Raw genomic sequence first — 15,629 nt, forward strand, 5'->3', positions numbered from 1 at the left:
TTATATGGAAATAAAATTCAATAACTTAGTGTAACATTCCAGATCTGACCCCTCTTTGCCTCTGAGTTATATGGAAATAAAATTCAATAACTTAGTGTAACATTCCAGATCTGACCCCTCTTTGCCTCTGCAGTCTCTTCACACGTCTCCCTACTTATGACCAGTTAACCATCCATGCTGTGCTACTTGCACTTCCATTAGTGTGCTTATCAGTTTCATTTCTCCATGGCTTTAGTCCTGATGATCTTTCAGCAGAGAGACTGCCCCCATCCTGCCCACCCAGTGCATCAGTATACTCCTTTTCCAAGATTAATTTCTGGGTTCACATCTACTCTGTTCTGGATTCTTTCCTCCTGCCTCCCTGCAATGTTGTCAAAGTGACCACTTACCCCCACGTTTTGAAAAAAAATCTCCACTGTATCCTGTTTAAATGCCTCTCCTAGAACATGATCTTTATTTGTTTTAATCTTTCAGCTCCTTGATATCATTTTTTTCTACCTTTATTGAGATATATTTGACATATAACATTGTGAAATTTAGGGTGTACATGTGATGATTTTATATATGTGGAGATTGCAGAATGATTACCATAATAAGGTTAGTTTGTACATCCATTACCTCCTTATTTGTGTGTGTGTGTGTGTATGTGTGTGTGTGCTGAGAACAGTATCTTTTAGCAACTTTCAAGTATACAATACAGTGCCTATTGTTAACTAGAATTACCATGCTGCACCTTAGATGCCCCAGAATTTATTCATCTTAAAATTGGAAGTTTGTATCCTTTCACCACCATCACTCATTTCTCTCAACCCCCACCCATTAGCAACCACCACTGTTTTTTATGAGTTCAGCTTTTTAGATTCCACATATAAATAAGATCATACTGTATTTGTCTTTCTCAGTCCAACTTATTTCACTTAGCATCATATCCTCAAGGTTCATCCATATTGTTACAAATAGACTTCTTTCTCTTTTAAAGCTGAATAATATTCCTGTGTGTGTGTGTGTGTGTGTGTGTGTGTGTGTGTTTCACATTTTTAACTGTATCTGTTGACAGATGTGTAGGTTGCCTCCATGTCTTGGCTATTGTAAATAATGCTCCAGTGAACATAAGGATGTAGATATCTCTTTAAGATAGTGACTTATTTCCTTCAGAAATAGGATTGATAAATCATATACAGTACTTCAATTTTTAATTTTGGGGGGACTTCAATACTGTTAGTGGCTGTATCAATTTACATTCCCACCAGCAGCACACCAGGGTTCCCTTTTCTCTACATCCTTGCCAACACTTATCTCTTGTGCCCTTGATCCGTTTTCACAAAATCTATTGAATGTATGCTTTGTGCTCTGTGCTATGCTAAGTTCTTTTTGTTTATTAGCTTATTTATATTCATAATTGCCCTGTTAGGTGAGGTAGGTATTATCATCTCCAGATGAGGATGTCAGAGAAGTTACTTATCCAAAGTTACATTATTACTGAGCACCAGAATGAAAGATTTGAGCCGAGAATGTTGGGTGACACTTAAGCCCATGCTCTAGTCACTCTACATTACTACCTTTGTTAAACAACTGGAAGAAACGACAGGCTTTTTAAAAATGATCTTTTGCTACCCTGGATATGCCTATCTTTGGCACAAAGGTAGATTTCTGTTGGTATATCATCAGATCATACTTACGGTTTGTCACCTGACTTAATGACCACGAATACATGGAGTTGTGTAGAGAGTTCCTGGGAGTCTAACCTTATGCTTACGATTTTGCTTATCACCTGGAACCTATGGTGGAAGAAGGAAGACAGGAGGAAACTGAATAATAGTAGAAAGAAGAAAACAACAACAAAAATGTAATAAAAGTAAGTTTTTTGCAATGATTTATTATGGCAGTTTTTAAAAGTTGACAGACTAGTACAATGAACCACCATATATATGCTACCTCAATTTCACACTTAATGACGTTTTGCAATATTTGCTTCACGTCCTCTCATATATTTGCTTTTATTTTTATTATAAATTTATATAAATATACATATATCTATATAAACTTATACAGATATAAATAAATTTATTTACTTACATATATAAAAACTTTCTTGCTTACTTTTTTCTGTCCAAGTGTTATATGTCACCCTAAATGCTTTACATTCATCTCATAAGATTAAGAACATTTCTCTTTATAAACCACATTATGATACTTAACAAAATTAGCAGTAATTCCATAATATCAGCTATTGAGTCAATATTCCAATTTCCCTGGTTGTCCCAAGAATGTCTTTTAGAGCTATTTTTCCCCTGAGCTAGGGTCCAGTCATGGGCTAGAGGTTACATTTGGTTGCATCTTCAACCTGTAGGATAGCCTCCAACCCCCACTGTTTCCCCCCATGGCATGGACTTTTTGAAGAGTTCAAAGAGTTTAAAGACTGCTTTGCAAAATTTCCCATATTCTGGATTTGTATGATTGTTTCTTCTTGCTATAATTTAACTTGTTCTGTGTTTCTCATTTCTTTGACCTTGAAGTTAAGTTTACAGATTTGATTAAATCAAAATAAAAGCATTTGGCAAGAATATTTCATTGGCAGTATTGCCTACCTTGTACATTAGGAGGTATGTAATTTTTTGTTTTTTTTTTCACTATTAGTGATCTTAAATTAATTCACTTTGAATAATGACTGCCAGATTTCACCATTTAAAAGCACATTCTCTACTTTAAGTAACTACTCTTGACACCTTATCTTATTTATTAATCTTTCATCTACTGGTTTCAGTCCCCATTAATGATTCTTGTCTGAATGAATGATTACATTGGAGGGTGATTTTTTAAATTTGACCATTCCTTCCAAGTAAGTAGCTAGGATTCTTCTGTAAAGAAGATCTTTACATATTTCCCCTTTCATGCTTTTCTGGTTTTTTGAAGTATGGTGATACTTTGGAAGTATGGTGAACTGGTAAATATTTATTTATTCAATTTGCTATTAAAGTCACCCCTTCCAATGCTCAAATTGTCCCAAATTTAACTGATGAGAATCTCCTTCAGAATTGCTTCCATTCTGTTTGACAAGCTCCCATCTATTTCTCTTTGCACACTTTTTTTTTTGCAATATAGCATAGCAACATGTTTCAACTTACTTTGTACTTTCCATACTCCAGAATGGGAATTAGCCATTTTTCCAAGGAGTCATGGTTCCAAAAAAGGAGAATTGTTGTGTTTTTTATTTGTTGTTGTTGTTGTTTTTAGTTTAATGATTCTGTTTTCCCCTCCCATATAGACCTTCCCTCATTGAGTTCTGTATTAAATCAGAATCACTAAGTACCAGATCCCAGTATCCCAAATATCCAAGACAAGGGTAGGTTGGGGTAAAAGAGTGGTCTTTGCTATGCCAGAGGAAATCTTTCAGCTTAAGGCAGTCACTTTCTACTTTGGCAGCCTACTAGTAATGTATCCTGTCTCTGGTCCCTTTTCCCTTTACCTCTGATTTTTCTCTCACATGACTTTTTTTTCCTCCCTGTCTCCCTATTCATTCTACTTTGACCTTTACTTGTATTTTTCTACATAATGCATTTTGGAGCTAAGGCTTTCAGCTTTGCAAAATGACCATTTCCATCAGCCATTTCAGCTAATTAATTTGATATTTAGGTTTTGATATGATCTTAATTTATACTTATGTTTTTAATGAAGATTTCTTTCTTTGATGAGATTGTGATGACTGCTATTTCTTTCAGTTCTTGAATAGCCATTGGACAGATTGCCTGTATGTTTTCTTGTCAGTCACGGTTTGGTGTACACCTTCTCTTAGATTGGATGTTCTATATCTGTTGCATTCTTTTCTGTCATTTGGCCAGGATTGAGTTAAATATATCTTTTTTATTCTCAGAATACTCTCTTCCCCATATCAGTGAAGAAAGCATTTTACCCACAATTTCCTTATGTAAATCTCTCTCTCTCCAGATGGAAGGGTGAAGTCTCATTGTGTTAGGAAAATAACTATATTGCCTGGACATATATTTTGGATTTTCCAGGAAAAGGAGAGCATTTCAGAATCTGGTGAATCAAGACAGATATAAAAAACTGATTAAGGATAGGACTGCCTGTTTTTATATTCTGCCGCATACATAGCATTTTAAAATGAATTTGCCTATTATTTGTCTTTAAATGCTGACATTTAACTCTTAGGCTGTGTAATTGTGCTGGCTTTTTCCAGAGGAAAATTCCTATTCTGCATCCAAGCTAATATGTTCATCTACTATAAACATTACTGCCTATGGTAACAGCCAGACTAAAAAATTCTTTTTTTTTTTTTTTTTTTTAAATTCTTTTTATATACATCATAGCTGGCAGGAACTCTTGGGACCAATGCACATCATTCTCGTCTTTTGAAGCTTACTGACAAAAAGCACGGCAATGGAAAACCAGCCTGGTCTGACATACATTGACTGTGAAATCCTATTAGCTTATTTAGAACACTTTTCATTCTATTGTTACTGTTTTTACGATTCTGAGTATTTAGCAAGCTCTTCTAATTAATGTATTCTTGAAACTTAGTAACCTGTCCTTTTATTAAAACCGCTGCTCTTCTACGAGCCATCTCTAGTTCCTTTTTTTTTGTTAAAGGTTAATTATAAGAATAATGAAGCAATTGGTTATTTATGCAGTCATGATTGGCAAAAGTTATTAGAACAGGAGCCTGCCCAGAGGCGATGATTAGGTTATAAAAATGTTAAGGAATACTGAAACCAGTCACCATTTTTGACATTTACAAAATACTATTCCCACCCTTAATCATGATGAGCTGTTGTAAAAGTATTTATACAGAATAATCTCATTGGACAGTAAGTTTTATACCAACAGCATACATAATAAGTGTGAGGGGGGAGAGTTAGAAATTATCTGAGAGAAAAATGGGCCTGTGGAGGAAATTATCACAAGAGAAGGAATAGAAATCTCTCTTGGATGGAACTGTCACCCACCCCTGATCTGCACAGTTAGGTGACCTTTCCAATTTAGCATCTTCATCTTGAGCACTTTGCAAGCGTGAGGAACTGTAGGAGAGAGTATACCCAGTTAGGTTGCTGTGTTCTTCATGTTAGACTCCAAAAAATGTAGAGAGGTATATTGGCCAGGAAATTTCCTGATTATGGGTTTATTAATGAAACATTGACTTAATTGACATTATACAAAAACAAAACAAGGAGCACTTGGGTGGGTCAGTGGATTGAATCCCACATCAGGCTCCCTGTTGGGAGCCTGTTTCTCTGCCTGTCTCTGCTTCTCTCTGTGTGTCTCTCATGAATAAATAAATAAAATCTTTAAAAAAAATCTAATTATAATCCCTTTGTGTATAATATAGGTAGAACTTTCTTTGTAAATTAAGCAGTAATTATTTTCACCAAAATAGTATTATCACTTCTACTCTGCATCTTTTGTAGCAGTTTTATTGAGATATAATTCACATATAATAAAATTTACCCTTCTGAAGTGTTCAGTCTACAGCCATGCCACCCTGAATGAACCCAGCGTGTTCTAAAGTGTGAAATTCAGTTGTTTTGACAATATTCCCAAAGCTATGCAAACACAATCATCTAATTCCAGAGCATGTTCATTACCCCCCCACCCACCCACCCAGAACCAGTACCCTTTAACAGTTGTTCCTTATTCCCTTACCCCACCCTAGCTGCTGGCAAACACTAATGTACTTTCTGTCTGTGGATTTGCCTATTCTGGGCATTTTGTTTCCTTCAGCTCTTCTCATATAATATGTACTTCAGAAAATTGGAGAAGAGAAAGTGAACATGGATGAATATAACTTTTATTTGTGATCTTGTATACTTAGAACTGAATATTCTTTCCCCTAGCTCATTGGAATAGATATTTAAAACAATAACAACAAAAAAACCCATCTTTATATTAATAAAATCATACAATATGTGATCTTTTATATCTGACTTTGCATAATATATTCAAAATTCATCTATATTGTAGCATGTAGCAATACTTTGTTTCCTTTTATGGCTGAAGAGTGTTCTGTGTTGTATAGATATACGCATTTAGTTTATCCATTTATCACTTGATGACATTTGGGTTGTTTTCACTTTTTCACTATTATGAAGAATGCTACCCTGAATATTCATGTACAAGTTTTTGTGTAGATATATATTTTTTATTCTCTTGGGCTTATATCTAAATGTGTAATTGCTGAGTCATGTAACTCAGTGCCTAACTTTTGAGGGCACTGCTAAATTGTTTTCCAAAGCAACAGTGCCATGTTACATTCCCATTAGCTATATATATAGGAGAGTTGTAATTTTTCCATATCCTTGTCAAAGTTTTATATTGTCAGTCTTTTTAATTATAGTAGCTGCAAAGTATTATCTCATATTGTGGTCTTGATTTGCATTTTCCTAACATTTAATGATATTGGGCATATTTTCTTGTGCTGCTTGGACATTTGTGTATTTTTGGGGGGGAAATGTCTATTCAAGTTCATTGTTTTTAATTAGATTAAGTAGTTTTTATTGTTGTAGAATCGTACAAGGTCTTTATATATTATGAATACCAGTTCTTTATCATCTATATAATTTGCAAATATTTTCTTTCATTCTGAAGGTTGTTTTTGCAGTTTTTTAATAGTGTTCTTTGAAGCAAAAGGGTTTTTTAAATTTTGAAGTCCAATTTATTCATTTGTTCTTTGCCTTCTGTGCTTTCAGGTGACTATTGCCTAATTCAAGGTTATGAAGATTTACTTTTGAGTTTTCTATAGTTTTAGCTATTTTATTTAGGTCAATGATCCGTTTTCAGTTAGTTTTCATGTGTGAGAGAGGAGTCTAACTTCATTCTTTTGCATGTTTATTTTTATTTATTTACATGTAAAGGCTTGAGAGGAATTTCTCCTCAAATGAGATGACTATTGCTACTCTCTTTATGAATTATTGTTTTCATGATTTTTTTGGTGAAGATATGTACTGTATTCATCTACTTGCACTCACCAAATGTGGTTGCATTTTTTTCTCTCTTGTTTATTGGAATCTAAAAAGCAACGCTGATAGATGCAGTTTGAATCAGTTTATTCGTGTTTTTTCCCTTAATTTGCAATCTTACCTCTTCAGCTACAGTATAGAGAATGCCAAGAACTTCTAAGTCTCTATCAGAAATATCTATCAGAACAGCAAGAGAAACTCACCATATCTCTCTCAGAACTTGGTGCTGCTAGAATGCAAGAACAACAGGTAAGCATCTTTATTCTTACCTTTTCTTGACTTTATGGATCAGCAAGATGTCAGAAGAATCATTTGCTTTACCTTGAGTTACAGAATATAACACTGTCTTAAAGTGTGTAAATACAGCATGTGATTGAGTTAGTGTCATTTACTTCCTTTTTTTCATCTCCCTGTTCCTGGGGCCCAGAGGTCAGGGATGATTGCTTGAAGCAGGGTATGGGTCAGTGGGAGACTTCCTAGTTGTATGAAAGCACAGCAGGAATGGTAAAGAAAACTCACTGCTCTGTTGCTTACAGAAAATCAGGTGGCCTGTTTGTTACTCACTGTCCTTATGGAAAACACTAATGAGCCTATCCTAACTCATGGTTAAATTTTTACAATAATAAAAGTGACTTGGTCACTTATAAAATCTTTAATCGGAGAAAATTGAAATATTCTGGATGATTTTATGTTTGAGTGTATATATTAATCACATAAGTATATATGAGAATCTTTGTATATAAACACTTACATACGTATCATTAAATGGCACATATTGTATAATTAAATGACAGTTCAGAACCCTGCCAGTTGTGATATGAAATAAGCTCTAAAACTTGCCCTCTAACAAGTGATACTTGGTATCTTTTGCATATCCAAATGAGTTTAAATCTTCAAATAGATGAGAACAGAAAGTCTTATATACTAAAACATTGTAGAAAAACTGTGCAGTGGGGGCCAAGCCATTCACATTAAGTATTAAAGCATACTTAATGTGCTAAGGTGTTATCTTCCCCTTTTGAATAATATCAGATCCTGTGAATGGTTCTTTGCAACCCTTCTAAAGAACATAATTGCTGTTCAGCCTAGAGACAACTATCTCAGATATGTTAAGAGCCTGGGCCAAGAAAACTTCACTTTTGAACCTAAAGTTTAGGTACACCTTTAGATGGAAAGATTAAAGTAATAGATAATAATTTTCCTGGAATGTTATGTAGCTCAGATTTAGAACATATCCTTGTTTTGAATAAATGGCCTCACCTGGCTGGCTCAGTCAATAGAGCATACAGCTCTTGATCTCAGAGTCGTGAGTTTGAGCCCCATGTTGGGCGTAGAAATTACTAAGAAAAATAAATAAAGTTTAAAAAAAAAAAAAGAAAGAAATGGCCAAAGAATGAATGGGTTATTTGTATTCTAATTAGAAACAGTTTCTTTTGTTCTGATTTCTGAAAAACCTAAGCTATAAAATGAGGCAGAGGAAGGTGACAGCTAATCTTTTTTTTTTTTTTTTTTTTTTTTTTGTGACAGCTAATCTTGATGGTTTAGCTGGATTTTCCCCCAGCACTTTGAAAGCAGGGCAGGCGGTTTTGTTTTGTTTTGTTTTGTTTTCCTATTTATTCAGTGAGAGAGAGGCAGAGGGAGAAGCAGGCTCCATGCAGGGAGCCAGACATGGGACTCGATTCCGGGTCTCCAGGATCACGCCCCAGGCTGCAGACAGCACTAAACCGCTGCGCCACCGGGGCTGCCCTAGGGCAGGCAGTTTTGAAGGTGGTTCTTGCCTCTTGCTCTCGAGTGGGCAATTTTCAAGAGAAAATTGTACATAAAGATCATATTTCTGACCTTTGCTTTTGTAGTTCCACTCCTTCCCTCTGAATGACATAAGTGTGTTGGGGGGCAACCCATCTGGCAGGGTTATTGGAAGGGAGGCAGAGGGGTTTTCATTTGCCAGTGTAGAGTCTTAGGACCTTAAGGATATAGACTGAGAGTCAAGAAATAATCACTAGAGGCCTCTAAAGATATCTAGGGGGCTCTGAAGACTTCCTAAATAAAGAGGCCTCACTCTTTTTATCAACTTTTGAAATTGGGGGAAAATAAAACTTTCTCAGGTATTAATGTTTTATGTTTAAGCTAGTGATTCTTGGTGATTTCACTAGAGATCCATCGTAATGAGCACTGAATCTCTAACCTAAACTTTGAGGAACAAAACTAAAAAGATCACTAATAGTAAAATGAAGATTTTGGCCAAGTACATGGAGAGAACACCGTTGAAAGCAAAACAAAACAAGAAAGATACTCTTAAATTTCCATTTTAACTTAGTCATGAGAAAATTTTAAAACCATGTTTTCAGGAAATGCCTGGTAGTCAAGTCATTATGTCTTACATGCAATGAAAATGAAATTGAAGCCACTTATAGGCTCTGCCATTTACATTTAGAGAAGGAAAATAAGTTTCTTTTTGAATGCCAAGTGGAGATTGTCATCTTGTTCCCTGTGTCATCTGCTTTGTTCTTCATGACAAGCTTTTCTTACCTAAACAAAAGTATAAACACCTTTTCATTCCTTTTCATGGGAATTGGGTAAATTTGGTCAATGAGTTTGTTTTCTGTCAGGAAGGGCATCACATCGTGAGGACTCTGATCCTGAATGAGGATATCAGGTAAACATTAAATATTATTTGTTCTCAAAATAAGGTGTGGTTTTTTTTTTTTGATTTAACCAATTTCTAGATTTTGTGATGGAAATGGTAGCAGTTCATTTTTCATGAGGCATTTATTTTACTTTAAGAGATGTTTTCTGTTTCTTCTTTGCATTGGTGGCATCTGCTTCAAATTGTATAAGTTTTGCTTATAGTTTTATTAAATCCACAGTTCTCCAGAAGAATGCTCTACCTTATGATTTTCTTCTTTGACCTCTATCATTTCCTTAAAAATAAATTATTCTATTTACAAGGTGAATTTTTTCCTCATTTCTCCTTCATTCTCTTTCTTGCTATGCCTCAAAGGTGAATTTTCTAATTTATTCAGCATGGATTCATTGTGGTGTCTAGAAATGTTTTTCACTTGTTCTACTTAGATTAAAATATTTCATTGATATGTATCTGTTACTTCATTCCCCTCTTAAGAAATAGTTCTTACCCACAGTATAACCTTGATCTTGGATGTGGAAGGATCTAGTAACCACAGTTTTAGCCAACGTACATTTTAGAGTATACCTTTTTTTTTTTTTTTTTTTTTACCACGATTGAGTGTTACTTCCTCTTTTGTGAATCTGAACTTAATGTCACCTCAAGCTATCATGCTTATAACTTCTATTTTAGTCTTATTTGATAGGCTGTACCATTTAGAAATGTTACAGTATTTCTGAAGTATTCTTTATTTTAAGAAAAGACCTAGGTAGCATTTTGAGTAGCTTCTCCCACTGTCATTCAAAAATGTTGGTATAGAAGCCTACCTTACTATTTTTCTTACCTCTTCATTTTTTTTTTTTTTTTTGTCAAGAAGATAAAAAGAGATTTGGTATCTTTTTGAGATTTCCCCTTTTCTATAAATTGGACAAAATCATCATTGCTTTTCAGCCATAGGCAATAGATATTAATGAATCTCTGCTGTTCTGACCTGGTAAAAGACCTTTTATAGAGACTTTTCCATTTTGTTCATGATTATGTGTTCCATGTTCCTTAATTTGGGTCTGGGTCATGGACTGAACAGAATTTGAAATATACTAAAGACAAATCATTGCTGAGTACATGTTAAATGTTTCTTGGTGGTTTCTACTACCATGGTCTCTATTGTTTTGTCAAAAGAGTTTTTGTTGTCCTTCTGTCCAAAGTGCCTTAGGACTACTTCCTGTTCTATGATTATTTCCTTGTATTGTTTTGATTAAATTTTTGTTGTTGTTGTTTAACTACTGTATGTAGTCATGTGGTAATTGAGTTCCTTACCATTTTAATTCTATCTAATTTTAATGTGTATTTAATGTGTAATATTTATTTTAATTCCATCTAGTACTAAGCTATCTTTGAGTTTGCTATAAGAAACCTAGATTTTGGGATCCCTGGGTGGCTCAGCGGTTTAGCGCCTGCCTTTGGCCCAGGCCATGATCCTGGAGTCCTGGGATTGAGTCCCACATCAGGCTCCCTGCTTGGAGACTGTTTCTCTCTCTGCCTGTGTCTCTGCCTCTCTCTCTGTCTCTGTGTCTCATGATTAAATAAATAAAATCTTAAAAAAATAAAAAAAAAAGAAGCCTAGATTTTATTGGCAGTCCAGAAGTCTCACCATACTTCTCTGACAAACCAAACCAAAGAAAAAGTTATGTTCTTTGGATATCTCTAATAGAATGTCTGGCTCAAATGTACTAAATTCCTCACAGAATAAGAGATCTGTAGATATAAAAAGAATATGATTAACAGCTGACTTCTCATCAGAAACAATGGCATAAAGAGGCAGTAGGATGCATAGTCAATGAGATAAAGAAAAAAACAAAAACCTGGCAATCAAGGGAAGCTATCCTTCAAAAATAAAGGTGACATAAAGACAATCCTAAATAAATAAAGACTGAGAGTTGGTTGCTAGCTTACCTGCTTTACAATAAATACTAATAGAAGTTTGTTCACATGAAATGACATAAGACAGTAATTCAAATTCACTGAGAAGTAGAGCACTGGTAAAAGTAATTCTGCATCCTTTTTTATATAACTTAAAAGAAACCTGGATAAAACAATAATTATGCAATTGTATCATTGAGATACAAAGATATAAAGATGGTGTGTGTGTATTTGCACAAACGGAGGAGAATAGAAGAGCTATTTTGGAGAAAGTTTTCTGTTACTGAGATAAAACTCTTTGTTCATAAACAATGTGATCTCTATGTAGAAAATCTTAGGTAATAAAAAAAAAAAACCTGATAGAAGTAATAAATGAGTTCAACAAGGTTACAGGATACAAGATCAATAGGCAAAAATCCATTTTATTTCTGTTTGTTACCAATGAAAAACTTAAAATGATATATTTAATAAAAGCAGAGTAAGACTTGTACACTGAAAATAACAAAACATTGCTGAGAGAAATTAAAGACCTAAATAAATGGAAAGTATTCCATGTTTATGGATTGTAAGACTTAATGTTGTTAAAGTGGCAGTTCTTTTCAAGTTAATCAAGATATGTTGCAATTTCTATCAGATTTCCCGTGGTTTTGATAATCTGTTTTTTGCAGAAATTGATAAAGTGTATTTATATGGAATCTCAATAAAAACAGCCAAAAATAATTTTGAGAAAGAAGAGCAAATTTGAAGATTATTCTTTCTGATTTCAGAATTTACTCTAAAGCTACAGTATAATAAAATTCTAACATGGCTCACATGACTTTTTCCCCTTAGCAAAATCATACAAACACAAGGAATGTATTCTGTCAATGACCTGAATGAGTTTGGAAGTAGGTTCTTCCTCAGATATTCTGGATTAGAGCCCAGTCCAGCTGACATCTTTCAGTCTTGTGAGAAACCAAGCAGAGAACCTAACCAAGCCGGCCTGGACCTCTGACCTACAGAACTATGAACTAATGAATTTGTGTTATTTTAAACCACTGCATTTATGGAAATTAGTTATGCAGAAATAGAAAACAAGACGTAACGGTATTCACAACAGTATAGTACTGCTATAATGATGGACATGTAGATGACTGGAACAGAACTATGAATTGAGAAATCAACTCTAGCAATTACGGTAAATTGATTTTCAACAAAGATGCTAATGCAATTTATTGGGGAAAATAATCTTTTCAACAGGCATTGATAGGACAATTGGACACTTACAGAAAAGATAAATTTAGAACCTTCATATCATCCACAAATTTTTTTTTATCATCCACAAAATTTAACTTCAACATTATTCCAAAATTAAGGACTCCTTTTTTGAAATCTAGCTTTAGATACTGATTTTTCTCAGCACCGGTTTATGTTTTCTTTAGGTGCAGTGTTCTTTATGCATATTACTGTAACCATCTGAACTTGAACACTGATCACAATATATCTTTTAGTCTTATGTAATTAATAGTAACCAGAACTATTACCTTTAAATAAGGATAAAAGTTTTATTTTAATGTACATAAAATCCTTAATAAAAAAGAAAAAATATAGTGGGTGTTCTGACATTCCAGTAAATACAGAAATAAAGAGATCACAGCATAATGCCTGGAGCTTTGCTTTTCAGAACCATATTAAGACTATTTCAAAATGTCTGGGTCTCTTGCTGGCAAATTCAGTGTATTTGTAGGTCTGTTTCCCAAATCCACTCTAACAACTATAACCTTAAATCATGAAATAAATACTAATCAATAAAATACATACTTTAGTAGTCAAGGAAAAAGAATAAGAGATGCTACCCTTGATAGATGGGTGAACCTAATATATCTGTTATTATATCAGGCATGTTGCAAAGATTCTTTCTTCAAGGGGAACTAATATTAAAGTGTGGTCCAAAAAAATTTAAAAAAAATAAAGTCTGGTCCAGTGGTATGAATCATAATGATAATGAAGGTCGTCAAGTCCTAGCAAACTTTGTTGACTACATATGGGATACCGTGCATGAATTTTTAATCCTAAGATGACTGTGCCTATTGAATTTCTGTGCCATCGTGAATTCTGAGGATTGGGCTAAGGCAAACAATTAGAAGGATAGTTATGTGTCTACCACCACCACCAGTCACATACTTTCTTAATCCAAAAGCGAAATACATGATATTTTCGCTTGTGTGCAATTCTGATATTCTTTACCCCAAAAATAAAGCTAAAATGTGACAATTTAAAATACTATTATAAGATAATAGTTAATATAAAGAATGTACCTGAGATAAGAGGAAGAGACAGAGACCAGAGAAAGTAATGCTTTATCAAAATGAAGAATATGCTGAAATTTCCTAAGTAAGGAAAACTCCAGTAAAGAACATGAGAAGCCTAAATGTTTGGTCACATTTACTAACTCTGACTCACTGCATGTAACTGGTCTTTTAAAGAGTAAGTTAGGGATGTCTAGGTGGCTCAGCAGTTGAGCATCTGCCTTTGGCTCAGGGCGTGATCCCACGGTCAGGGACCGAGTCCCATATCGGGCTCCCTGCATGGAGCCTGTTTCTCTCCTTCCCTACATCTCTGCCTCCTGCATGGAGCCTGTTTCTCTCCTTCCCTACATCTCTGCCTCTCTCTCTGTGTCACATAGGAATAAATAAATAAAATCTTTTAAAAAATAAAGAGTAAGTTATATTACTGTGGAAACTACAATTGTAAAAGCATAGGGTAGAAGCAAACATATAAAGACAGTAAAAAGATCAATGACTGCCTGGGGTCAGTGGGAGGGGAAAAATAAATAGGTAGAGCATTTCTCAAAGCCCAGGGAACTGTATAACACAAGGACACAAAGAGGAACCCTAATGTAAACTATGGATTTTATGGACTTCAGGTAATAATAATGTATCAATATTGGTTAGTCAGTGGTAAGAAATATATTATATTAATGGAATATGTTAAATATCAGGGAAACTATGAGACAAAGAGAAGTATATCTTAAGTCTTTAAAAATTTCTAAATCTATTTTTAAATTTAAAACTGCTCTAAAAAAGTCTATAATGTAAAAAAGTACAATGAAAATAAAGTTCAGGGTATAAGTTACTCTCAAGTTGTTACCAAATATGTTTTATATTCTTGGTGAATTATGTTCTTCTGGCCGTTGGCTGGAATGTCACAAGTTACTTAACTGGAGAACAAGCATAGGCATCTAGTTAACTGTATGTTAAGCTAAATTTAATTTTTCATATTTAATACTTATCATTTAATTCACGCAGTAACACTGTGAGATATCCCTTCTTTGAAGATGGTGTATTAGTAATCTCTCTTTGGAACAAATATCCAAAAAAATTAGTGGCTTAAAACACATTTATTTTCCCACAATTTCTATGTATCAGAAATTTAATCAAGTCTTAGCTAGTTCCTGTGCTTGAAGGTCTCTTGCAACCTGCCGTGAAGGTGTTGACAGAAGCTATATTCTCATGTGAAGATTTGACCAAGGAAGAGTAGAAGCTGCTTCCATGCTCATCACATGGTGGTTGGCAGAAATAAGTTTCTCATGGATTTTTGGATTGTGGGGTTCCTAGCTGGCTAATGGCTGGAGGCCACTCTCAGTTCCTTGCTATGTAGGCCTCTCCAGAGTGTCTACTTGTTTCATCAAAATGTACAAGCCAGAAAGGTAATAGAGTCTACTAGCAAGACAGAAGTTATCGTTTTATGTAACCAAATTGAAAGAGTGATCTTTTATCACATTTGCTATAGCAGGGGCAAGTTATAGGTTCTGGTACACACCAAGGGAGATGATCATATACAAGGGCAGGAGATATGGGTCATTGGGGTCATCTAAGAAGCTCCTTGCCATAGGCAGAGAAGTTAAGCAAGTTGTACACCACAGAGGTATTTGAATATATGGAAATTTATGAAATTCTTGGGGCATATTTCTCTAGGTAAGATTCTACTTTGTCTTGTGAAAATTTATATCTTTATTTTCAGTTGTCTAAATTCTTGATTTTTCTGGTATTTAAATACATGAATTTTGTGCTAGAAATATCATGGTGGCTGTCCAGTCTGCAGAATGGATTATTCTTACTAGTTCTTAAATATTT

The 15,629-nt window shown here is 34.4% G+C and overlaps 1 protein-coding gene across 18 annotated transcripts in view; it reads left to right on the forward strand.

Annotated features, from left to right (window-relative positions):
- The window catches only part of KIAA1328 (KIAA1328 ortholog), a 348,897-nt gene that overhangs the window by 124,658 nt on the left and 208,610 nt on the right, over nucleotides 1–15,629 (forward strand). For all 18 annotated transcript variants that reach the window (XM_025996997.2, XM_072732245.1, XM_072732240.1 and 15 more), the window contains one exon: nucleotides 7,093–7,220. In XM_025996997.2, coding sequence (XP_025852782.1) covers nucleotides 7,093–7,220 — 128 coding nt within the window. The remainder of the gene's footprint in view (nucleotides 1–7,092; nucleotides 7,221–15,629) is intronic.

This window comes from Vulpes vulpes, chromosome 13 (assembly GCF_048418805.1).
Source record: "Vulpes vulpes isolate BD-2025 chromosome 13, VulVul3, whole genome shotgun sequence".
NCBI lineage: Eukaryota > Metazoa > Chordata > Mammalia > Carnivora > Canidae > Vulpes > Vulpes vulpes.